The following is a 26,699-nucleotide window of genomic DNA, read 5'->3' on the forward strand; positions in this document are numbered from 1 at the left end:
ACCCTCTTTCATACAGGAACGCTGGTCACTCGGAATCAAAATTCCCTGGAATATCAGAGCAGATGTCAAGATCAGTGGTGACTGTTTGGGAGAGACTGACACTTGAAGGTCGGCCCATTACTGTCACCATTTGCTCAGCTCCCATCACGCCAACCTGTATGGCTAAGACCACAGTGCTAAGGAATCACAGCAGAAACCCTGTGGCAGCAGCATTGGAACCAACACACCACCATTAACAAAACCACAAAGAAAACCCTCCACCACATTCTCAAATGCAAGCAAGGCCAGGTGGAGACCAAAGTCCAGTTCAGAACCTACCTATATGCATTTCAAACTCTTATAGTCAACAACGCCAGCAGCTGCTACAAGATAAACGAGGGGAGTCAGAAACATAACAGATGAAATGGGAAGGAGGAAAAAAACGAAGGAGATTGTCTTCGACTTCAAGAAGTGTAGTGGAGAATGTGCCCCTGTATACATTAATGGGGACGAAGTAGAAAGGGTCGAGAGCTTCAAGTTTACAGGTGTACAGATCACCAACAGCCTGTCCAGGTCCCCCCATGCTGACACTATAGTTAAGAAAGCCCACCAACGACTCTACTTTCTCAGAAGGCTAAGGAAATTTGGCATGTCAGCTACGACCTTCACCAACTTCTACAGATGCACCATAGAAAGCATTGTTTCTGGTTGTATCACAGCTTGTATGGAGCCTGCTCTACCCAAGACCGCAGGAAACTACAAAAGGTTGTGAATGTAGCCCAGTCCATCACGCAAACCAGCCTCCCATCCATTGACTCTATCTATAATTCCCGCTGCCTCAGAAAGGCAGCCAACATAATTTTTTTTTTTTAAATTTAGAGTATCCAATTATTTTTTCCAATTAAGGGGCAATTTAGTATGGCCAATCTACCTATCCTGCACATCTTTTGGGTTGTGGGGGTGAAACCCACGCAAACACGGGGAGAATGTGCAAACTCCACACAGACAGTGACCCAGGGCCGGGATTCGAACCCGGGTCCTCAGCGCCGTAGGCAGCAATGCTAACCACTGTGCCACCGTGCTGCCCGCAGCCAGCATAATTAAGGACCCCACGCACCCCAGACATACTCTCTTCCACCTTCTTCCGTCAGGAAAAAGACACTAAAGTTTGAGGTCACGTACCAACCGACTCAAGAACAGCTTCTTCCCTACTGCCATCAGACTTTTGAATGGACCTATCTAGTATTAAGTTGATCTTTTCTCCACACCTTGCTATAAGTGTAACATTATATTCTGCAGTCTCTCCTTCCTTCCCTATGTACGGTATGCATTGTTTGTACAGCATGCAAGAAACAATACGTTTCACTGTGTACTAATACATGACAATAATAAATCAAATCAGGGAGAGAGCTGTAATAACCCTAATATTTCCCCCCATTTCTTGGTTGAAAAATCTCATGTTTGTACATCATGCCAACCCAGCCAAAAGTCTTTTGGTTTCAAGAAAGTGGAGTGAGTGACAGCCCTGGTCAAAATTGAGATGAATCGTCAGAGAATGAAGCTTTTGATTTATTGGGGTTAATTTTTATTTACCTCAGAGCTTCAGCATTGTCATGTGTGGTTAAGTTGAGCAAGTATTCTCAATAAGACTGGAAAATATAAGCTTTAAAATTACTCTCGGCACAATTAGAAGATGCAAACTTCACGTTCGCATGGAAGATTGTTTTATTGGAGGTGTTAACATGTCAACAAAACGTTTGTAAGAAGCAAAATTCCTCTGCTGAAGTCACCAACCTTCACACACAAAGCGGTTGGTGTAAGAGCCGAGATTGTACTCAGAACCATGAAGATTAAAGGGAGATTTAATAGAGATGTTCAAATTTGTGAGGGGTTTTGGTAGAGTCGGCAGGCAGATCCTGTTGCCATTGGCACTAAAGGTTACCGATTTTAAACAATTGACAAAAACAAAACCAGGGCCGGGATTTCCAGGTCCGGCCGTGGTGGGTGTGGCGAGCCAGCTGAAAGTCCACTGACTTTGGTGGGACTGGAAGATCCCGCCAACAGGCAGGGCCAGAAAATCCCACCCAGGGAGAGCGATGAGGAGACTTTGGGCTGGATTCTCCGTGCCAAAATCGTGTTCGGCGCAGGGGGCGGAGAATGGTCGTCAAACCGGAAATTCAGACCGGCGCCACTCCCGTGATTCTCCCGGAGAATCGTGCGCGAACCACGCGGTGCGGGTAGGGTACCATTGTCAGAGACCACCCCCGCGATTCTCCGTGCCCAACTGGCCGAGTACCCGACGGCATGGTTCTAACTACATATCGGCCGTCGGGAACGTCGGGTGGTGGCTGCGGACTCATTCTGCGGCTGCCCTGGTGGGGAGGGCGGGGGATCGTTCAACGGGAGGGGGGGGCTCATGGACGGCCAGGGGAGTGATCAGGCGTCATGGACCTGCGGGGGCGCATTTTTGGTGCCACTCCGCACTCCGTGTCCGCCCTGTTGCATGAGGCGGCCACTGCAGGCCATCGCCGTGAGCATGCACCGACTCCCGACTGGAAGTGTGGGGTCCCATATCTGCAGCCAGAGCTGCGAGAAGCACTCCGGAGCCTTGCCAGTCCCCTGCAGATGGGAAAATCACTCAGGGATTTCTTAAGGAAAGTCCAGAGTGAAACGCCAGCGTTTTTACGCTGATGTGGGGACATAGCCCCATTATTGGAGAATCCAGCCCTTTGTTTTTACTCATCAAGTTACTGTGATCGAGAATGAAATGCTTAACTGGGGGTGATAGACGTGGATTCAGCAATAACTTTCAAGAGGGAATTGGATCTTGAATGCTGGGCTTTGGGAAATGGGAGCTCAGTGAAAGGCCTTTCAGGGAGCAAAGTCAGCCACAGGCATGATGGGTCAAATGGCCTCTTTCTCTGCTGTATCATTTTATGATTCTGGGAGCCCACCTGTGTTACGTTACTTAAGAGATTCTCCCATCCAAAGTCCATGCATTGTGGCGGGAGCAGTGGAGGGGAGAAGGTCTCAGGTGAGTGGGCTTATCTCACTGCTCACAGTGAAAGGCCTTCACAGGTCGGCAGTATTAAAATCACACTGCTAACTCTCACAGGGAGGCTAATCTCAGTGCCCATTACCATCCTGTCCACCATTTCATTCAAAACGGGCTTTCAATAAGGGATTTGCTCACAGAGAGGTGGAATGATATGCTCCCTGTGGTGATAGCCTAAGACGCTTTCTCTCTTCTCCTGTGCAGCCCTACACTAATTGACTTGCTTAATCGATCTGTCTTTGTGCAGCTATTATTCATATTTCATTCTCTTGACGGGCTGTACCCGTCCTTTGAGGGCAGTCCAGTAAAAGGCGATGCCAATCAGGCAGAAGGCGGTGACTGTGTAGATGTACTCCGCATGATTAGGGAATGGAGTGCCGCAAATGGGATACCACTCTGTCCCATCCAGCGGGGGCCTGGCTCCTGGCAGACAGTGCCAGTCAAACATCCCCTCATCGTAGTCACTAGCACAGAGGTACGCGCGCCTGGACAGGATCTGCCCCAAAGGAGAGGTCAGAAATTTGGATGCGTTGCAGGGGCCTAGGGTTTCATGGAGTCCGACAGAAACCTGCTGCTCCGGCCTGGCGAAGGTGACGAGGAGGATGAAGAAGAGAAAGTTGAAGAAGGTCCCCTGCCCTGCTTCATGCCGAAGCCAGGACGCAGGGTTCACCCTGCTCCGATTATCCCGGCTGCCATTCCGATCCGCAGACCACACAATGAAAATGTAGACAGCTGATAATAAAAATAAAGGGCACTTTGTTCAATTTTCATTAGTAACAATTGACATTTTGTAAAGCATTGTGAATGTAATAAAACAACCAAAGGCACTTCACAGCAGAGCAATGAATCAAACATTTACACTCAGCTGAAGAGGGAGATATCATCAAACAGGATGGAAACTTCATTGAAGAGGCAAGCTTGAAGTACTTCTGGGGGGAGAGGGGGAGGGTTAGGGAAAGGTGTGCTTTAGGAAAGTCTTAAAGGAGGAGGGAGATGTGGTGAGACACTGAGTCTTAGGGGGAGGTTCCAGAGTTCTTGGACCAGACAGATGAAGATAATATTGCCTGTCATGCGCGTGGGCATTGCGTAAGAGGCCAGAGTTGGAAGAAAACGGCGTCTCAGCTGGTTGTAGGTCTGGAGAAGATTAGAGCTAAGGAGGGGCAAGGCCTTGGAAGGATTTAAACTCAAGGATTAACATTTGAAATTGAAGCATTGGGGCTTGTGGCAAACTAATATGGGTCAGTGAGTGTAATTGGATGGGGACACAACTGAACAAGGCTTAGGACGGGTTGTATTACATCAAATTCACGTTATATAAAAAGCACAGCCTGATCGATAAACCACTGGGAAGTGGGCTGCTGTAGTCAATTGGATGGAGTTCAGCCACCCTCACAGTAGACAGAGCACTCAGTTAGCTTTTGTATTCGCTCTGAGACTTGCTGCCTGCTGTAGACTATTAAGTGATAACTTGCCAAAGTTAGTTCATGATTTTTATCTATGGTGAAATTAATTGTTCAGTAATCAGGCTGTGAGTGGCATATCACTTCCAAAAAACTGTCTAGTTGTTCACACTTACCCAGCTGCACCATCACGATATTCTCCGTGTGTATTTGATAAATGTCGTGTGGAACATGATACAAAGGCAGAAACTGAGTCAGAACTGCCAATGGAAATGTAAAGATTCCAGCCAGTAAGGCAACTGCCAACTCCTTGAAAATCCCAGTGGATTCGGCTTTAGAGGCATTCCCAGTGATTGCCTTTCTGTGAGAAAAAATAACAGTTGGTGATTTCAACTTTCAGAGTTTGAAAGGGTGGAATTCTTAAAGTGCACCCAGGAGAGCTTTTTGAGCCAGCACTTAGATTGTCCTACAAGAAATGGGCCGGCACTTGACCTGGTTTTAGGGAATGAAGGTGATAGAAGTGTCAGTGGGGGAGCATTTAGGTGATTGTGACAATAACTCAGTAAGATTTAAGGTAGCTCTGGAAAAGGACAAAGGTGGATCACAAATAAAGTTTCTGAATGGGGGGGGGGGGGGGGGGGGGGGGAGGCTGATTTTAATAGGAAAAGGCAGGATCTGGCCAAAGTGGACAGGGAGCAGCCACTTAAACCCACATCAGAACATTGGGAGTCATTCAAAAAGGAAATAGAGAGAGTACAAAGCAAACATATTGCTGTAAATGTAAAGGGTGGGATCAAAATGTCCAGAGAACCCTGGATGCCAAGGGAAATACAGGATTGGATAAAGTAAAAACAGGGTGGTTTATGCCAGATACAAAGGGCTGAAAATAGTGGATGCCTTAGAGGAGTATAGAAAGTGCAAGGGGATATTTCAAAAATAAATCAGGAGAACCAAGAGGGGGCATGAAATAACACTGGTGGAGGGGAGGGGGGGGGGGGGGGGGGGGAATGAAAATCTTAAGCTGTTTTCTAGGTATATTAAGGGCATGAGGGTAACAAGGAAAAGAGTAGGGCCTATTAGAGACCATAGTAGCAACTTGTGTGTGGAGCTGAAAGACGTAGGTGAGGTATTAAATAAATATTTTGCATCTATGTTCAATATGGAGAAGGATTATGTAGGTACAGAAAGCAGGGAAGGAGACTGTGATATAATTGAATCGATTAGAATTGAGAGTCAAGATGTGTTAGCAGTTCCAGTGCGCCTAAAAATTAATAATTCTCCAGGCCCAGATGAGAAATGACCTTGGCTGCTGTGTGAGGCAAGAGAGGAGATTGCAGGGGTTCTGGTGTTCATTTTCAAATCCTCTCTGGCCACAGGCGAGGTGCCAGAGGACTGGAGGACAGTAAATGTGGTACCATTATTCAAGAAGGGAAGTAGGGAAGAACCAGGTAATTACAGGCCAATGAGTCTTACATCAGTGGTAGGGAAACAATTGGAAAAATGTCTGAGGGACAGAATTAATCTGAACTTGGAGAGGCAAGGATCAATCCAGGATATTCAGCATGGCTTTGTCAAAGGGAGATCATGTCGAACAAATTTGATTTAAATTTTCGAAGAGGTGACTAGATGAGGGTAGAACAGTTCATGTAGTCTACATGGACTTCAGTAAGGCTTTTGACAAGGTCCCACATGGGAATCTGATCAAGAAAGTAAGAGCCCATGGAATCCAGGGCAATTTGGCAAATTGGATCCAAAATTGGCTTCAGTGGCAGGTGTTGGTCGAAGTTGTTTTTGTGACTTGAAGCCTGTGTCCATTGGTGTTCTTCAGGGATCTGTGCTCGGTCCCTTGCTGTTTGTAAATGTTAATGATCTGAATGTGAATGTAGAAGGTATGATCAGTAAGTTTGCAAATGACACAAAAATTGGTGATGTGATAGATAGCGAGGAGGACAGCCTTAGATTATAGTGCGATCGAGACAGACTGATCAATGGCAAATGGAATGTAACGCTGAAAAGTGTGAGGTGATGCATTTTGGGAAGACGAACAAGGCAAGGGAATATAGAATGATGGTAGGAAGTCAGAGGACCAAAGGAACCTTGGAGTACATGCCCATAGGTCCCTGAAGGCAGCAGAACAGGGAAATAAGGTGGTTAAGAAGGCATATAGGATACTTGCCTTTATTGGCCAAGGCATAAAATATATCAGCAGGGAGGTTGTGATGGAGCTGTATAAAACGCTGGTTGGGCCACACCTAGAGTACCATGTGCTATTCTGGTTGCCACACTATGAGAAGGAAGTAATTGCACTGGAGAGGGTGCAGAGGAGAATCACCAGGATGTTGCCAGGGCTGGAGTATTTCAGCTATGAAGAGAGGCTGGATAGGCTGGTGAAGCTCTCCTTAGAGTACGGAAGACTGACGGAGTCCTGATTGAGGTGGACAATATAATGAAGGGCATAGATAGGGTAGATAGGAATACACTTTTAATAATAATCTTTAATAATCATATTGTCACAAGTCGGCTTACATTAACACTGCAATGAAGTTACTGTGAAAAGCCCCTAGTCACCACATTCCGGCGCCTGTTCAGGTACACTGAGGGAGAATTCAGAATGTCCAATTCACCTAACAGTACATCTTTCGGGACTTGTGGGAGGAAACCGGAGCACCCAGAGGAAACCCATGCAGACACGGGGGAAACGTGCAGACTCCGCACAGACAGTGACCCAAGCCGGAAATCGAGCCTGGGATCCTGACGCTGTGAAACAGCAGTACTAACCACTGTGCTACCACTTCGCTTTAAAAAAAAATATTTTTATTCTTTTCCTTTTTCACACTTTGTCCCAAATTTATACCCAACAATAAACAATAATTAGTAACGAATGCAATGTCAATCCCCATATCAATAACAAGGATCTATCCTCCCACCAAACCCCCAAACATGAGCCCGCATGTTAACATAAACAAATGATAAAAAGGAATCAGGAATCACCCATAGTCACGATTATCACATACAGTCCCCCTCCCCCCAACCCTCCCAGCACCCCCCCCTAATGTTCGATGTAATCCTATTCTCGAAAGTGCATAATGAATAATGCCCATGAATTGTAGAACCCCTCCATCCTTCCCCTCAGTTCAAATTTGACCTTCTCAAGAGTCAAGAATTCCAGCAGATCCCCCCGCCACACCAGGGCACAGGGTGGATTGAAGGAGCTGGGAGCGAAATATGGGCTGGAGCAGGGGGAAATATTTTAGCGTCCTAATTCCTTTCTCCTCCCATCTCCGATACTTTTCATCCCACTCCCTGGCTCAAATCTATGGTTCCCCCGAATTGGCATTTCCCTTGACCCTGCCCCCAACCTGAAGTGCTGGTGAAACTGCCTCCAAATTCTCAATAAAGCTATTACTACTGGACTCACTGAGTATCTCCCCGGGGCCGTTGGGAGCGGCACTGTTGCTAGCGCCTTCAATCCCGACCCCCCCTACACAAACTCTCCTCCATTCTGACCCATTGGGAGTCAACCCCTCTGACCCAGCTCCGTACCTTCTCCACATTCGCCACCCAGTAATAATACATCAAGTCCCAAACCCCCTGCCTGCCTTCCCCTCTGTAGCAGCACCTTTCTAATTCTGGCCACCTTCCCTCCCCATATGAACGAGGTAATCATCCCTTCAATCTCTCTAAAAAATGCTTTTGGCAGGAAAATCAGCAGGTATTGGAAAATAAACAGGAATCGTGGCAACTCATACATTTTAACCACTTGTACCCGACCCGCCAGTGACAGAGGGAGACCATCCACCTTGCCAGATCAGCTGTGCTCCCACTAAGTTGAATGGAATAACCAGGGGACGTAAATTTAAGGTAATGAGCAGGAGATTTGAGGAAATATTTTTCCACCCAGAGAATTTACATTACATAGAATTTACAGTGCAGAAGGAGGCCATTCGGCCCATCGAGTCTACACCGGCTCTTGGAAAGAGCATCCTACCCCCTATCCAAGGTCAACACCTCCACCATATCCCCATTACCCAGTAACCCCACCCAACACTAAGGGCAATTTATCATGGCCAATCCACCTAACCCACACATCTTTGGACTGTGGGAGGAAACCGGAGCACCCGGAGGAAACCCACGCACACACGGGGAGGATGTGCAGACTCCGCACAGACAGTGACCCAAGCCGGAATCGAACCTGGGACCCTGGAGCTGTGAAGCGATTGTGCTATCCACAAGGCTACCATGAATCTGGAACTCACTGCTTGAAAGGATGGTAGAGGCAGAAACCCTCACAACATTTAAGAAGCATTTAGGTGAGGACTTGAAACACCATAACATACAAGGCTATGAACCAAGTGTGGGAGAATGGGATTAGAATAGATAGGTGTTTGATGGCTGGCACACACAGAATGGGCTGAAGGGCCTCTTTCTGTGCTGGAAAACTCTATGCCTCTGAACAGAAAAGGGTGTTCAACATTAAAGAAGTGTGGGTAGGGTTACCATCTCAGGTTGGCTGCATTCCTGGAGGTTTCACCACATGACATTCTCCTCAAACTCCCCCAATCCCCACATACTCCTGCCATTGGTCCACATTCCAGATGCACTGCCTTCCCACAGTCAATTGGGATTGGAACAGAATCCTTGTTATTCAATTGGATTGGTCCTGACTTCTGGTGAAGCAGCCATTTTTTCACACAGTCATCAATTTTTAAAAATAACTAATGGAATAATGTGTAAACACAATTTTGTTTCGTGGCCCTTTGATTTTTCTACTCTATTGCTTGGGGGATTCATCTTCAATTCCTAGGGACTACAGGACAATCTGGAGGATTGGCAACCCTCCATATAAGGTGAAGTGTGCTTTTCAATGAGTTGCCTCTCGTGACACAAAATCGGCGTGAGGAATATATTTGGTGATTTATTTTGCATATTAATTGTTGAAAAAGGTCAGAAGGCCATTGTATCATTTATGTTGATGTTACTGGCAAGTCATACTGTATCCACAGATCATCTTTCTCCCCCATTTCTTCTGCCTCTGCTGCAGACACCGACTCCCTCAGAATTATAGTTCCACAGACGTGGCAACCTTCTGCTACCTTACCCAAGGAGCCATTCTTCAATGAGGTATTTGATCGTGGACGTATAACAGTTAAGCTAAATGTTCTTTTGTCTTTTTTCTTTTGTTTGTAGGTGCTTTTGAAGTTGGGTGGGTATTGTTCTTGGGGTGTTACCACGGTTGTTTTGTTAATAGAGTTGAGATGTTTATATTTTGTAAAAATTTCAATAAAAATTATTTTAATAAAACAAAAAAAAAACCAGTTAAGTTAAATTCTTGAATCACCAATAGGCACAGGTGTTACTGAATAACCATCAGGCATCAGAATGCTGGCTATTTTCCACTCTGAGCTCATGGGAACGAAAGTCATTAAAGACCTGCCACAGCTGTCAATTTGGCTCAGATCTGAACGCAACTGGATGTTTACAAACAAGCAGGAACAGACTTGTCAGTTCTAACTTCTGCACGGGTGGCTTAAGGTCTGTCTGCAAATGGATCAACCCAACTCATCCACTATCTCACAGAAATACTGCAAATGATTGGATTTCTGAAATAAGAGCAGAAAATACTGGAGTGAGCAGAAGGTCAATCAGCAGTAGTCCATTTATGGGGTACGTCTCCTTCATGAGAGCTATAGGCTGCAAGGGAGCTACTGATCTAATTATGTATTCTATTCAGAGAAGTAGGTTCTGTGCTGAATGTTTCATAGAAATTCCCAGAAGCAGACTTTGACCTGTACAATCTGGAACATGTTGTGTCGCCTAAGGTGTGCTGCAGTTTCTCATGCCATATTGCTATTGATTTCTCTTTCACCTGAGTAATCTTTAGCTTTTGCCTGTTAAACAGGGAAGTATAAGTCAATTTGAAAACAATAATGACCACTGAATTGTCGAATGTCTGATCCTAAAGTCATGGATAGTTTTAATAAGCCTGATTCCATACATTCCAATACCTCCTGATTCATAGGCAACTTTAAAAATTCAATGTCAAGTGTTGGAAATCAATTACTTCTATAAAGGAAAATTCATGGGCATAGTTCATGCTTTTTGATTAGTACCTAACAGTGATACAGTGGCAAAGTCAGAATTATAATTAAAAGTTTTGCTTGGTTGAACAGCAATTATATGTAACAAGAGGGAAGCTATCGATAAGGTAAGAAAGTAAGAAGTCTTACAACACCTAAGACCAACAACAACTAAATTTTCCTTTTATGAAGTCATATTTGAACTTTTATATATTATGTATTGCAGAAACATATTGATTGTCATGTGAAGGTACAAAGTGGCAGTCGATAAAAAGTATTTGGCATTGGTAAGGCCTACGTTACTGAATTTAGACGTGAAACACACGTGAAATCCAATCAGAACATTAGGTGAAGTTATAATTAGCATCTAAGAATATGTTTAAGTACAATTACAAGTATTGTATCCTCAATAAACCTGTGACAGTTGACTTCAATGTTTAAAAATCTTATTGATTTGAGAAGGAAGACCATTCGACTGTCAGCTACACCAAGGATTGAGCATCCAATCTAGATGAAGTAACTTTTAAGCCTTATTTCACTTGCCAGTTCTCGACAGCCAAGCTGAGATCAGGAACTCACCATGGCCGTAAATCATGCGTATGTGGCCATGTCATTCTGCCTATTGCCATATCAGGGCGATGTGCCAATCAGGTTATGTCAATTGCAACTACAATTGAACTGCTCCATTAGGGAAAATGTGTTGACCCTGCTTAACTCATCCGCCCAGAGACCTGCCTCTATCTCTCCCCCTAACTCTTCCTCTTATTTGTGCTTTAGCTCCTCTGTCTGCGCTTCGTCTGACTCCGAGTTCTTTATAGATATCTGAGGCTATCCCTCTCCTACACATACTCTAGAAATTACCCTATCTTGTATCCCCCGTGGTGGTAGGAGCAGGAAGGTTGGAACCTGCCTTCGCAAGAAGTCCCGAATCTGCAGATACCTAAACCTATTCCCTCACATCAACTCAAACTTCTCCTCTAACTCCCTCAAACCGGGGAAGCTCGCATCTATAAACAAATCTCCCATCCTCCTGATCCCTGCTCTCTGCCATCCCCGAAACCCTCCATCTAGTCTCCCTGGGGCAAACCGATGGTTGCTACAGATTGGAGCCCAAACCGATGCTGATTCCGCTCTCATGTTTCTTCCACTGCCCCCAGATTCTCAGGGCCACCAGTACCACTGGGCTTGTGGGGCCAGCGAGAAAGGCAGAGATGCCGTGACCAATGCCCCTAAACTTGTGTCCTTACAAGATTCTGCCTCTACTCGCTCCCACACCGACCCTTCGCCCACTACCCACTTCCTAATCATGGCTATATTTGCCGCCCAGTAATAGTTGCTAAAGTTCGCCAGTGCCAGCCCACCCTCCCCCCGGACAGGCTCCAGTATCATCTTCTTCACTCGCGGGGTTTTACCCGCCCACACAAAAACGGAGATCACCTTATTTACCCGCTTGAAAAAGCCCTTTGGGATAAAGATGGGGAGGCACTGAAAAACAAACCGGAATCTCGGGAGGACTGTCATTTTCACTATCTGTACCCTCCCCGCCAGTGATAACGGGAGCACATCCCACCTTCGGGAGTCCTCTATCATTTGATCCACTAATCGGGTCAAGTTTAATTTCTGTAACAGCACCAGTCTCGTGCCACCTGGATCCCGAAATAACGGAAGCCACCTTCCACCACTCTGAACGGCAGCTCTCCCAGTCTCCTCTCCTGTCCCCTTGCCTGGATCGCAAACATCTCGCCTTTCCCTATGTTCAATTTGTACCGCGTAAAATCGCCAAATTCCCCTAAAATCCTCATGATCTCTCCCATCCCCTCTAACGGGTCGGAAACATACAGGAGCAGGTCATCGGCGTATAGCAAGACCCTGTATTCCACCCCACCCCAAACCAGCCCCTGGAAGCTCTTAACGCCATAGCCAGTGGCTCAATGGCCAGAGTGAACAGCAATAGAGAAAGGGGGCATCCCTGCCTAGACCCCCGGTCAGTCTAAAATAGCCCGACGTCAGCCAGTTCATTCGAACATTCGCCTCTGGTGCCTGGTACAGCAGCCTGACCCAGTCGATGAAACCCCGACCAAACCCGAACCGTCCCAACACCTCCCACGGATAGTTCCATTCCACCCGGTCAAAGGCCTTCTCTGCGTCCATTAAGACCACTACCTCCACCTCCTTTCCCTCTGGGGGCATCATGATTACATTCAAGAGCCTTCTAACGTTGGCCATTAGCTGCCTACCCTTAATGAACCCCGTCTGGTTTTCCCCTATCACCCTCGGGACACAGTCTTCTGTGCTTGAGGACAAGATTTTCGCTAACAGTTTGGCATCAACATTCAACAGGGAGATTGACCTGTAAGACCCGTATAGCTCAGGGTCCTTCTCCTACTTCGGGATCAATGAGATCGAGGCCTGTGACATTGTCGGCGAAAGAACACCCTGCTCCCTTGCCTTGTTTTCTAAAAAATTTAGAATACCCAATTCATTTTTCCCAATTAAGGGGCAATTTAGCGTGGCTAATCCATCTACCCTGCACATCTTTGGGTTGTGGAGGCGAAACCCACGCAAACACTGGGAGAATGTGCAAACTCCACACAGACAGTGACCCAGAGCCGGGATCGAACCTAGGACCTCGGCGTCGTGAGGCAGCAGGGCTAACCCACTGCGCCACGGTGCTGCCCCCCTTGCCTTGTTAAACACCCTCACCAACTGTGGGCCCAGCATCTCAAAGAACGTTTTATAAAATTCGACTGGGTAATCATCTGGTCCCGGGGCCTTGCCCAACTGCATGGCCTCCAGTCCATCCGCTATTTCTTCAATCCCAATTGGGGCTTCCAGCCCTTCAACCAGCCCTTCGTCCACCTTCGGGAACTCCAGCCCTCCCAGAAATTGCCTCATTCCTTCCACTCCAGCTGGGGGTTCCGACTCGTATAGCCTGTTGTAAAACTCCTTAAACACCCCGTTGACCCCTGCTGGGTCCAAGATTGTGTTCCCTCCTCTGTCCTTCACTCTCCCTATCTCCCTCGCTGCCTCCCTTTTCCTGATCTGGTGCGAAAGCATTGTACTGGTCTTCTCTCCATACTCATGTATCGCCCCCCTTCGCCTTCCTCAACTGCTCAAGCACCTTCCCCGTAGATAACAAGCCAAATTTCAGCTGTAGTCTCCGTCGTTCCTTCAGTAATCCTACCTCCAGGGCCTCCGCATACCTCCTGTCTACCTGAAGTATTTCCCCAATCAACCTATCTCTGCCCTCTCTTCCTTCTCCCTGTGGGCCTGAATCAAAATCAGCTCTCCTCTGACCACTGTCTTCAGTGCGTCCCAAACCATTGCTGCTGAGACTTCTCCCGTATCGTTAATCTCCAGGTAGTTCTGGATGGATTCCCTCACCCGCCCTCACACCCCCTTGTCCACTAAAAGTCCTACATCCAATCTCCATTGCGGGTGCTGACCACCCTCATGTAGGCCCGCCCAATGTGGGGCAGGGTCCAAAACAGCAATCGCCGAATACTCGGTGTCAACCACCCCCGCCAGTAATGCCCTGTTCAAACTAAAAAAGTTGATCCGGGAGTATACTTCATGTACATGTGAGAAGAAGGAGAACTCCTTCGCTCTTGGCCGTCCAAACCTCCATGGACCTGCCCCACCCATCTGCTCCATGAACCCCTTTAGTTCCTTCACCATTGCCGGCACCATGCCTGTCCTTGAACTCGACCGGTCCAACCTTGGGTCAATGACCATATTACTGTGATTCAGTAGGGGTGAATAAGGTGTTTAGGGATTTCTACAGCAGGCTGTACAGGTCGGAACCCCCTACAGGGCCGGGGGGGGGGGGGGGGGGGGGGGGGGGGGGGGGGGAGGGGGGGGGGGTGGGTGAGGCACTTCTTGGGGGGGGGGGGGGTTGAATTTCCCAAAGGTGGACGGGGAGCTGGTAGAAGGGTTGGGGGCCCCAATCAGGCTGGAGGAGATAGTGGAGGGCTTGAAGGCCATGCAGGCGGGTAAGGCCCCGGGTCCGGACGGGTACCCAGTGGTGTTTTATAAATCGTTCTCGGGGATATTGGGGCCGGTGTTGTTGAGGATATTCAATGAGGCAAGGGAAAGAGGGGTGTTGCCCTCAACTATGTCACAGGCAACGATTTCGCAAGCGGAACAAGAACCCAGAGCCGTGTGGGTCCTAGGCCGATCCCCCTGTTGTATGTAGATGCTAAGTTGCTGGCCAAAATCTTGTCCTCCAGGATCGAGGATTGTGTTCTGACATTATGGGGGAGGACCAGACGGGGTTTGTTAAGGGCAGGCAGTTGGTGGCCAATGTAAGAAGGCTGTTAAATGTGATCATGATGCCACCAGAAGGTAGGGAGGTGGAGGTAATGATCAATGGATGCAGAAAAGGCTTTTGATCAGGTAGAATGGGACTATCTGTGAGAGATACTGGGATGGTTCGGATTCGGGCGGAGCTTTACTGACTGGATCAGTTACTGTATCAGTCTCCTGTGGCAATGGTATGGACGAATAGGACAACATGGGACTATTTTAGCCTGCATCGAGGGATGAGACAGGGAAGCCCTCTCTCCCCAATGATTTTTGCGCTGGCTATAGAGCCGTTGGCAATTGCTCTGTGAGCCTCAAGGGGCTGGAGTGGACTGGTCCGGGGGGGGGGGTTTGGAGTACAGGGTTTCGCTCTATGCAGATGACCTGCTTCTGTACGTTTTGGACCCAATAGAGGGGATGGAAGAAATCATGAGGACTCCAGGGAAATTTGGCCGGTTTTCAGGGTATAAGCTTAATATGGGAAAGAGATAGATGTTTGCGCGCTTCTGTTGTCTCTGGCTGTGAGGGTGCAGACGGTGAAGATGACGGTCCTCCCGAGATTCCTATTTGTATTTCAGTGTCTCCCCATCTTTATTCCGTGGTCCTTTTTTAAGCAGGTCAACAGAGTGATCACGGGCTTCATTCTGGGCGGGCAAGACCCCGCGAGTAAGGAAGGTAATGCTTGAGCGGAATCGGGGAGAGGGCGGGCTGGCGCTGCCAAATTTTAGCAACTATTACTGGGCGGCTAATATAGTCATGATCAGGAAGTGGGTGGTGGGGGAGGGGTCGGCCTGGGTGCATATGGAGGCGGCTTCATGTAAGGGCACCAGTTTGGGGGCGTTGGTAACTGCGCCTCTGCCGTTCCCGCTGACACGGTACTCCACCAGTCCAGTGGTGGTGGCGGCTCACATGACAGTGGCCCGGATGAGCAGATTCTTTGGGGTGGAGGACAGGTGTGCAAAATGTGCGGGAGGGCCAGCGAACCATGTCCACATGTTTTGGACATGTCCAAAGCTTAGGGGATTTTGGCAGGGGTTTGCGGATGTCATGTCCACAGTGTTAAAAACAAAGGTGGTGCTAAGTCCAGAGGTGGCAATTTTCGGGGTGTCGGAAGACCCGGGAATTCAGGAGAAGAAAGAGGCAGATGTTCTGGCCTTTGCTTCCCTGGTAGCCCGGAGTCGGATACTATTAGCTTGGAGCGACTCAAAGACCCCGAAGTCGGAGACCTGGCCCCCGAAGTCGGAGACCTGGCTATCGGACAAAGATAGCTTTCTCTGTTTGGAGAAAATCAAGTTCGCCTTGGGAGGGTCACTGTTAGGGTTCGCCCGGAGGTGGCAGCCGTTCGTTGACTTCTTTGCGGGAAATTAATCGTCAGCAGAGGGGGGGTGGGGGGAGTAGATTAGATTAGAGAAGGGGGTCAATAAGGGTGGGACCTGTACAAGAGGTAAATGGCTTTTGCTCTATGTTTATGGTTTCATGTATATTGTTTCTTTTGTTGTTACTGTACCAAAAATACCTCAATAAAATGTTTATTAAAAAAAAAGACCCCTCCATGTTCAGCTTGTGTGACTGCAGATCCGGGATCTTCTCTAACATCTGTCTTACAAACTCTACATCATCCCAGTTCGGTGCATAGACATTCACAAGCACCACCGGCAACCCTTCCAGCTTCTCGCTAACCATGATATATATACCCTCCACATCCGCAACTATTCTCCCTGCCTCAAATGACACTCGTTTATTAATCAGGATCACCACCCCTCTAGTCTTAGAATCCAGCCCGAGTGTAATACCTGCCCGACCCACCCTTTCCTCAGTCTGGTCTGGCCAATTACCCTCAGGTGTGTCTCCTGTAGCATTACCACGTCCACCTTCAATCCCATCAAATGTGCAAATACGTGAGCCCTCTTAACCGGCCCATTCAGCCCTCTGACGTTCCACGTGATCTGCCTGGTCAGGAGGCTATTCACCCCCACTCCCTGCCGATCAATCATCTCCCTTCTTAGGCCAGCCTCCAGTTCGTGCCCCGCGCTCCCTCCGGCCCGCCCTCAGGTAGCCTCCGTCCCCGACCTCCCATTTATCTCCAAGCAACAGTCCCTCCCCTGTCAGCAGAACAATTTTCCCCCCCACCCCCGTTAATAGCGCAATAAATGCAACCCATTTCAACAAACAAAACATCTGCTCACCCCCCATTGCGCTTCCGTGAGCCAGCCTGCCCAGCTGGCTTGGTGACTCCCCCCAATGGAGCCAGGCATCTTACCTCTTATTGTTCCCTCCCCCTCCCCCTGCTCGGACATACCTATTCAAAAGGCACATTTGCACCCAAACCCACCCAAAGAAAAAACATCAAAGATTCATCCACCCTTCCCGAACCAGTATAAAGTTAACTCACAAAACGTCGCAACAGCCCAAAAAACATTAGGAAAGGCATTTCTCATGTAATGCAAGAATAAGAACAATTTTAGCAGAGTCTCTACAGCAAAGAACAGTCACTTCATCCGGCGACTCAAAGTAAAATTGCCGCTCTTCATAGGTGATCCATAAACGAGCTGGATAAAGTAGACCAAACTTCACCTTGCTCTTTAAAAGGGTCGATTTCACTCGGTTGAATCCAGCTCTTCTCTTGGCCAGGTCCGCGCCCAGATCTTGGTAGATGCGCAGAATGTTATTCTCCCACTTAGAGCTCCACGTCTGCTTGGCCCAACGCAAAGTCTGTTCCTTATCCAGGAATCTGTGCATTCCTACCACCATCGCCCTCGGTGGCTTATTCGCCCGCAGCAACCTCGCAAGCGTTCTGTGTGCTCTGTCCAATTCCAGGGGTCTAGAAAATGACCCCTCGCCCATGAACTTCTCGAGCATATTCGCCACATAAGCCCTTGCGTTTGTTCCCTCACATCCCTCAGGGAGGCCAACGATCCTCAAGTTCTGTTGGCGGGACCTAGTCTCTAGGTCCTCCACCTTGTCTTGCAGCCTTTTCTGTTGCTCTTTCATCAGCCCCACCTGCGCCTCCACCGCCATTAGGTGTTCCTCATGTTCAGCCACCATTTCCTCCACCTTCTGGATCGCCCGATCTTTGGCTTCCAGTCTCTGCTCCACCCGAGTGAATGACTCCTTGATCGAGTCCAGGCATTCCTTTTTTTGCGTGGCAAATCCCTCCCGAATAAACTCTACCAGCTGGTCCGGTGTCCACTGGGCCGCCGAGACAGTACTCTGCAGCTCCGCCATGCTTTCCTTTGCTACAGAATCTACACGGGCCTGCTCGATTCGGTTCTTCCTTCCCTTACGTCCATTTCTGTACCGTGTCTCCTTATACTGGGTGGGAGTCCTCCTCACAGTCTCATCCACCACCGACCCCTCAAACAAATTACGAAAAAAATCGGGGAAAAAGGTCCAAAAAGTCCGTCACGAGCGGGAGCCACCAAATGTGCGACCTACTCCCTCATGGCCGTCACCGGAAGTCTTCTGTACCTCCCAAAATTAATACAACCCTCTAGAATGTCAATACAGCAAGAATGACAGACAGCCACGTCTCCAGTTCCTTAGTTAAGTACGTGCACCTGCTGTTTATCATCTTACCTTTTCAGTTGTTAACCTCTTAAGGCAACATGGCCCCAACCTTTTAAATGTAATAGGCTCCAAGCTTGCTTTAATTGCATTTATTCCATGTTTTACAATTTATCTTTAAATCTGAAAACTACAAGTTATATTACAAAATGAAACTATAAAACACATGAACCATAAACTAAGGGCTGGATTCTCTGATTTTGCAGCTAAGTGGCGACGGCAGCATGGGAAGAGTTGCGTTTTACCACGCCAGCATCGGCGTCAAACCCTCACCGATTCTGGGACCGGTGACCGTCCATCAGCGGTGACGGGTAGAACACCCTGCTCCTGTGGCAAAAAAGGCCGGAGAATGGTCAGGTCCGTGGCCACGTGGGAAGGTGAGTGTAAACCTTTAAATTCACTTACTTTACAGCAGGAGAGGCCTCCGGATTTTCGGCGGGAGCAGGGGCCTTTCGGGAAGGTAAGTACCTGTATAGAGTGTAAACCTTTAAATTCATTTACTTTACAGCAGGAGCGGCCTCCGGATATTCGGCGGGAGCAGGGGCCTGTCGGGAAGGTGAGTGTAAACCTTTAAATTCAGTGAGAGAGGCTGAGGGGAAGCAGTCAGTGCAGGGATCCCCTGTGGACGTTCCCCTTAGTAACAGGTATACCGCTTTGGATACTGTTGGGGACGACGACTTACCAGGGGTCAGCCATGGGGTACAGGTCTCTGGCACAGAGTCTGTCCCTGTTGCTCAGAAGGGAAGGGGGGGGGAGGAGAAGAACATTAGTCATTGGAGACTCCATAGTTAGGGGGATAGATAGGAGATTCTATGGGAACGAGAAAGACTCGCGGTTGGTGTGTTGCCTCCCAGGTGCCAGGGTCCGCGATGTCTCGGATCGTGTTTTCGGGATCCTTAAGGGGGAGGGGAAGCAGCCCCAAGTTGTGCTCCACATAGGTACCAACGACATAGGTAGGATGGGGATAGGGATATAAAGGGATAGGGATGTAAGGCAGGAATTCAGGGAGCTAGGGTGGAAACTTAGATCCAGGACAAACAGAGTTATTATCTCTGGGTTGTTACCCGTACCACGTGCTAGCGAGGTGAGGAATAGGGAGAGAGAGAAGTTGAACACATGGCTGCAGGGATGGTGCAGGAGGGAGGGTTTCAAATTCCTGGATAATTGGGGCTCATTCTGGGGTAGGTGGGACCTCTACAAACGGGATGGTCTACACCTGGGCCAGAGGGGTACTAATATCCTGGGGGGAAGTTTGCTAATGCTCTTCGGGAGGGTTTAAACTAGTTCAGCAGGGGATTGGGAACCTGAATTGTAGCTCCAGTACACAAGAGGTTTGATAGTAATGAGGTCATGAGTAAGATTTCAAAGTTGCAGGAGTGTACCGGCAGGAAGGAAGGTGGTTTAAAGTGCGTCTACTTCAATGCCAGGAGCATCTGGAATAAGGTGGGTGAGCTTGCGGCTGGGTTGGTACCTGGGACTTCGATGTTGTGGCCATTTCGGAGACATGGATAGAGCAGGGAGAGGAATGGTTGTTGCAGGTGCCGGGGTTTAGATATTTCAGTAAGCTCAGGGAAGGTGGTAAGAGAGGGGGAGGGGTGGCATTGTTAGTCAAGGACAGTATTACGGTGGCTGAAAGGATGTTTGAAGAGGACTCGACTACTGAGGTAGCGTGGGCTGAGTTTAGAAACAGGAAAGGAGAGGTCACCCTGTTAGGGGTTTTCTATAGGCCTCCAAAAAGTTCCAGAGATGTAGAGGAAAGGATTGCAATGATGATTCTGGATAGGAGCGAAAGTAACAGGGTAGTTGTTATGGGGGACTTTAACTTTCCAAATATTGACTGGAAACACTATAGTTCGAGTACTTTAGATGGGTCCGTTTTTGTCCAATGTGTGCAGGAGGGTTTCCTGACACAGTATGTAGATAGGCCAACAAGAGGCGAGGCCATATTGGATTTGGTACTGGGTAATGAACCAGGACAGGTGTTAGATTTGGAGGTAGGTGAGCACTTTGGTGATAGTGACCACAATTCGATTACGTTTACTTTAGTGATGGAAAGGGATAGGTATATATCGCAAGGCAAGAGTCATATCTGAGGCAAGACTTAGGATGCATCAGCTGGACAGGAAAACTGCAAGGGATGGGTACAATGGAAATGTGGAGCATGTTCAAGGAACAGCTACTGCGGGTCCTTGATAAGTATGTATCTGTCAGGCAGGGAGTAAGTGGTCGAGCGAGGGAACCATGGTTTACTAAAGCAGTTGAAACACTTGTCAAGAGGAAGAAGGAGGCTTACGTAATGATGAGACGCGATGGTTCAGTTAGGGTACTTAAGAGTTACAAGTTAGCTAGGAAGGACCTAAAGAGAGAGCTAAGAATAGCCAGGAGGGGATATGAGAAGTCTTTGGCAGGTTGGGTCAAGGATAACCCTAAAGCTTTCTATAGATATGTCAGGAATAAAAGAATGACTAGGGTAAGAGTAGGGCCAGTCAAGGACAGTAGTGGGAAGTTGTGCGTGGAGTCCGAGGAGATAGGAGAGGTGCTAAATGAGTATTTTCCGTCAGTATTCACACAGGAAAAAGACAATGTTGTCGAGGAGAATACTGAGATACAGACTACTAGACTAGAAGGGTTTGAGGTACATAAGGAGGAGGTGTTAACGATTCTGGAAAGTGTTAAAATAGATAAGTCCCCTGGGCCGGATGGGATTTATCCTAGGATTCTCTGGGAAGCTAGGGAGGAGATTGCTGAGCCTTTGGCTTTGATCTTTAAGTCATCTTTGTCTTCAGGTATAGTGCCAGAAGACTGAAGGATAGCAAATGTTGTCCCCTTGTTCAAGAAGGAGAGTAGAGACAACCCCGGTAACTATAGACCAGTGAGCCTTACTTCTGTTGTGGGCAAAGTCTTAGAAAGGTTTATAAAAGACAGGATGTATAATCATCTGGAAAGGAATAATTTGATTAGAGATAGTCAACATGGTTTTGTGAAGGTCGTGCCTCACAAACCTTATTGAGGTCTTTTAGAAGATGACCAAACAGGTGGATGAGGGTAAAGCAGTTGATGTGGTGTATATGGATTTCAGTAAAGCGTTTGATAAGGTTCCCCACGTTAGGCTATTGCAGAAAATACGGAGGCATGAGATTCAGGGTGATTTAGCAGTTTGGATCAGAAATTGGCTAGCTGGAAGAAGACAAAGGGTGGTAGTTGATGGGAAATGTTCAGACTGGTGTCCAGTTACTATTGGTGTACCACAAGGATCTGTTTTGGGGCCACTGCTTTTTGTCATTTTTATAATGACGTGGAGGAGGGCGTAGAAGGATGGGTGAGTAAAATTGCAGATGACACTAAAGTCGGTGGAGTTGTGGACAATGCAGAAGGATGTTACAAGTTACAGAGGAACATAGATAAGCTGCAGAGCTGGGCTGAGAGGTGGCAAATGGAGTTTAATGCAGAAAAGTGTGAGGTGATTCATTTTGGAAGGAATAACAGGAAGACAGAGTACTGGGTTAATGGTAAGATTCTTGGTAGTGTGGATGAGCAGAGAGATCTCGATGTCCATGTACATAGATTCCTGAAAGTTGCCACCCAGATTGAGAGGATTGTTAAGAAGGCGTACGGTGTGTTAGCTTTTATTGGTAGAGGAATTGAGTTTCAGAGCCATGAGGTCATGTTGCAGTTGTACATAACTCTGGTGCGGCCGCATTTGGAGTATTGCGTGCAGTTCTGGTCGCCGCATTATAGGAAGGATGTGGGAAGCATTGGAAAGGGTGCAGAGGAGATTTACCAGGATCTTGCCTGGTATGGATGGAAGATCTTATGAGGAAAGGCTGAGGGACTTGAGGCTGTTTTTGTTAGAGAGAAGAACGTTAAGAGATGACTTAATTGAGGCATACAAGATGATCAGAGGATTAGATAGACGGTGGACAGTGAGAGCCTTTTTCCTCGGATGATGATGTCTAGCATGAGGGGACATAGATTTAAATTGAGGGGAGATAGATATAGGACAGATGTCAGAGGTAGGTTCTTTACTCAGAGAGTAGTAAGGCCGTGGAATGCCCTGCCTGCAACAGTAGTGGACACGCCAACACTAAACGCATTCAAATGGTCATTGGATAGACATATGGACGATAAGGGAATAGTGTAGATGGGCTTTAGGGGGGTTCACAGGTCGGCGCAACATCGAGGGCCAAAGGGCCTGTTTTGTGCTGTAATGTTCTCTGTTCTATGTTCACGCCTGCGCACAGCGACAACCTGCAGCGGACACGCCGTACCACATGGCGGTGGCCATGCGCGCATCTGACCTGTCAGATAGTGCCCCATGGACCCCCCCCTCGCCTCCCTCCAGCCCTTGCCGAAGCCCCCCCTGGCCATCGACACTGCCCCCCCCCGGCATGCCCCCCCCCCCCCCCCTGCAACCAGCCGCCCACACAGTCCTCAGCTGCCACACCGGGTTCACGAAAACTGACCCGCACCGTCCTGAACTCGGCCCATTGTGGGCAGAGCATCGGGGGAGAGCCTTCAGATGACGTCCTGAGGCCATCCCAACGGCGTGTGGCGTACTCCTTGATGACGCCATTTTGGAGGGGGCGGAGCATCTGAAAATCGGCACCACCCCCAATTTTGACGACAAAACGGATTCTCCGCCCAATCGGCGATTACGATATTGGCGTCGGGCAACGGAGAATCCCACCGAAAATACGCCTCCGTATTTTCTGCAATAGCCTACCTGATTAATTGCAACACAAAATAAATCAGACGGCCCATTTCAATATATCACTTCCCAGATTTTTGTGCACTAAAAGAACGATCACTGGGATCAGATATTCACCGAGGTTCTCCTGGTCTCGTGCTGTAACGTTGTTAAAGATCAGCCCAATCACCAGACGAATGGTGAAAAAGAATGGGCCCCAGAAATTTCTGCGGAAGCTGGTGTTGGTCTCGTCCCAAAGTTATTGCAAGGCTCAGAAGATCTGTGCAAGTTCAGGGTCCCAGACTTTATTTCATGCCATTTCACATTCCTTACGAAAATCCCAAAATACATCTTATAGAATGACCGACTGTTACATAAAGGAAAGAAAAAAAGAGATTTGCAGAGAACCTTTTATGTCATCAAGACATTTCAAAGTGCTTCACAGTTATGGAAGCACTTCTTAAGTTTAGTCACTGTTGTAATGGCGAGAAATGCAGCAGCCAATTTCCTCACAGCAAGCTCCCACAAGAAATCGTAGACTGACCAAGTAAACATTTTAGGGTGATTTACCAATCAACACTAATCAAACAACTACCTTGGTCATTGTCTGCTGGGCCTTGCTACTGGCTTCCATATTTCCATACATTACAGCAATTACTGCACTTCTAAAGCAATTAATACAATTTATTTATTCGTTCATGGGATGTAGGAGTCGCTGGCTGGGCCAGCATTTATTGCCCATCCCTGCGGGCATTTAAAGTACTATGTTGATGACTGTGAGAACAACTCCTACCAACAACTCCACTGTAATTCGGCACCCTGGGTCGTCCCGATTCAAGTGTCCCTTTTGGTAAATGGGCATTGACATGGAGCCGGATACTGGAGCAGCTGTGTCTGTGATCAGCTGCTGCACATTTGAGGGCATCCACACCATCCTCCACACATTGACTCTCTGTGACTGGCTGCGATGGATCTTGGTGGCATCTTCCAGAGTGCCCAGATTCAATGCCGCCATTCCTTGAAGTTCTAATGATTTGAAGGCCTACATTTCCAAAATTCTGGTGCTAAGCTTGGAGATAGTTGTCCCCTTTCGGGGACCAGGGTGGTCATCCCAGAACGCGGACGAGCCACCTTACTGCAGGATCTCCATAACAGACACCCAGGGGTGTCCAAGATGAAAGTGCCCGCCCGCAGTTATGTCTAGTGGCCGTGCATCAACATGGATATAGAGAAGCTGGCCCAACGGTGCAGGCCTTTCTGGGAACACCAGAAAGGTCTACCAGTGGTGCAGTTACACCTTTGGGAATGGTCGGGCTGACCATGGCCATGCCGTCACATAGACTTTGCTGGTCCTTTTCAGGGATCGATGTTCCTGATCATTGTAGACACGCACTCAAAGTGGCTCGGTGTCCACAGGGTGCAGGCCATGACCGCAAGGGCGACTGTGGACCGCCTGTGCTACTCTTCAGCACACATGGTATCGCGGAGGTACTGGTCTCTGTTAACGGAACCATTTTCACTAGTGCGAAGCTCAAGGCATTCATGGCCACAAACTGGATCCGCCACATGTGGACCTTCCCATATTAGCTGGCCTCAAACGGATTGGCCAAACGGGTGGTCCAAACATTTAAGAGAGGGCTGAAGAAGCTGACCAACGGAACGTGGGAACCCCGATTGGCCCATTTTCTGTTTAGTTACAGGACCACACCATGGACATACGGCCACTTCTGGAGACGCCATCTATGTCTGGAATTTCGGTGATGGAGCCATGAGGATCCTGGGGAACATACTACACCAAACGGGGCTGGTATCTTACTCTGTACGGGCAATGGGCCGGGAATCTAACCGCCATGTGGACGACATTCACAGCCGCCTCCAAGAATTGCCAGCGCTTGCTGTCGATGCCCAGATTCCTCGGATCCCCAGCCACAACCTCCGTCACAACCGCCGTTGATGGCCAGGAGGTCGAGATGCCTGAAGCTGTTTTTTTGGATCCCAACTCGGACATTCAGCCACAGGAATATGCAGATCAGTGGCCATCGACACCCACGCTGATACCCCTGCCCACTCCTCCTCCGACACCAGCTGCACCGGTCCAGTCTTGATGCTTGGTGTGGAAGTACCGCTTATTGATCAGGTATATGCCTCCTGGGCCAACCCCTTCAATGCCGGACGCCAACAACAGGCAAAACAGGCAAAGAGTCCCAGAGAACATGGGCATTTCTCCGGACTGGTGAGGGAAGGCTGTTATGACCCCCTGAGAAGTAATGATTCCCATTAACCCATAACCCATAGGGGCTGATTTAGCTCACTGGGCTAAACCACTGGCTTTTAAAGCAGACCAAGCAGGCCAGCAGCACGGTTCGATTCCCGTATCAGCCTCCCCGGACAGGCGCCGGAATGTGGCGACTAGGGGCTTTTCACAGTAACTTAATTGAAGCCTACTCGTGACAATAAGTGATTTTCATTTCATTTTCATAACAAGTATGAACTCTCCTGGTAATTGGAGACTGAGCTTCCCCCTTTACAAAGATGGCTCCACAGCATAAAAACCCCGGGCTGGGTGCAGGTCAGGGAGCGTGACCCTTCAGGGCATGGGTGGTCAGTAATGTATCTTAATAAATCTCTGCTTTGTATCCTACCATGCGTCCTATGAGTACTTCTCGCCCATTGGATTCTACGCTTACCCAACAGCATTGCGGGTAGTTGTGCGTAGACCTCAACAGCTTAAAAAGAAAAAATCTTCCATTCACGTAGTGCCTTTAACCACATGGCATTGCAAAGCACTCTCCAGCCAATGAAACACTTTGAGACTGTAGACATTGTTGTGATGTAGGAAATGCGGAAACCAATTTGAGCACAGCAAGCTCCCACAGAAAGTAATGTGATGATGACCAGGCAATTGTGATGTTGATTGAGGTCTTGAGCTCCTTTCAAGGGTAACTTTTCCCTGGAAAAGCTGGAGTCCCCGAATCAACCCGTGCTTTTGTACACAATAATATCAAAGCACCAATCACCAGAGGCAAGTGGCAGTCTCTTCAAACACAGCAACACGTAGAATTCAGGCCCCAACCGCTGTCTGCTAGGGCGCTGTGCCAGGAAAGGTGCAATTCTGAAAGTTCAATGCAGAACCATTTTCCAAGTCAAGCAAACATGTGCTAAATTTATAATGAATCATCATGGGCTTTGCACTGCGTTTTGAAAAGAAAACTGGATTAGACTTTCAGTCAGCGCTGAACCTGTGTGTAATTGCTGAAAGGGAAATGCTAAAAATATCTGATCTTTCAGCAATAATGCCGAAATCCAAAAGCTTTCACGAGATGGATTGATTATATGATGGAATGAATCATAAATGTCATATGCGTGCTGTCAGCACAGCTGCAGGCACAAAGCCTGATGAAAATAACAGGGAGCACGATACAATTGCCTGGTGTAACACCCATCTGTGAAATAAAATTTCCTGAGCTATAAATAGCTGAATTAACACGTGAATTCATCCCTTCAAAAGGAAGCTCAGCTAACTCATAGACATTATTATCAGCAGGAGAGGCAGGCTTAGCAGAGTTACGCTGGCTCGGGTTAGTGCCCTTACCATGACCTGGGAGATGTCATCTGGTGCTGGTACTTGTATTGAT

The 26,699-nt window shown here is 48.1% G+C and overlaps 1 protein-coding gene across 3 annotated transcripts in view; it reads right to left on the reverse strand.

Moving 5' to 3' along the window:
• Nucleotides 1-26,699, reverse strand: part of cabp1a (calcium binding protein 1a) — a 455,099-nt gene that overhangs the window by 208,491 nt on the left and 219,909 nt on the right. Inside the window, exons 6-7 of one of the 3 annotated variants that reach the window (XM_038791690.1) lie at nt 4,611-4,795; nt 1,666-3,766 (exon numbers count right to left, since the gene is read on the reverse strand). The exons of the other annotated variants lie outside the window; for them this stretch is intronic. Coding sequence (XP_038647618.1) covers nt 3,285-3,766; nt 4,611-4,795 — 667 coding nt within the window. The 3' untranslated portion in view covers nt 1,666-3,284. Of the gene's footprint in view, nt 1-1,665; nt 3,767-4,610; nt 4,796-26,699 lie in introns of those variants that run through there. 3 annotated transcript variants of the gene reach the window in all.

The sequence above is a fragment of the Scyliorhinus canicula genome, chromosome 1 (assembly GCF_902713615.1).
Source record: "Scyliorhinus canicula chromosome 1, sScyCan1.1, whole genome shotgun sequence".
Taxonomy (NCBI): domain Eukaryota; kingdom Metazoa; phylum Chordata; class Chondrichthyes; order Carcharhiniformes; family Scyliorhinidae; genus Scyliorhinus; species Scyliorhinus canicula.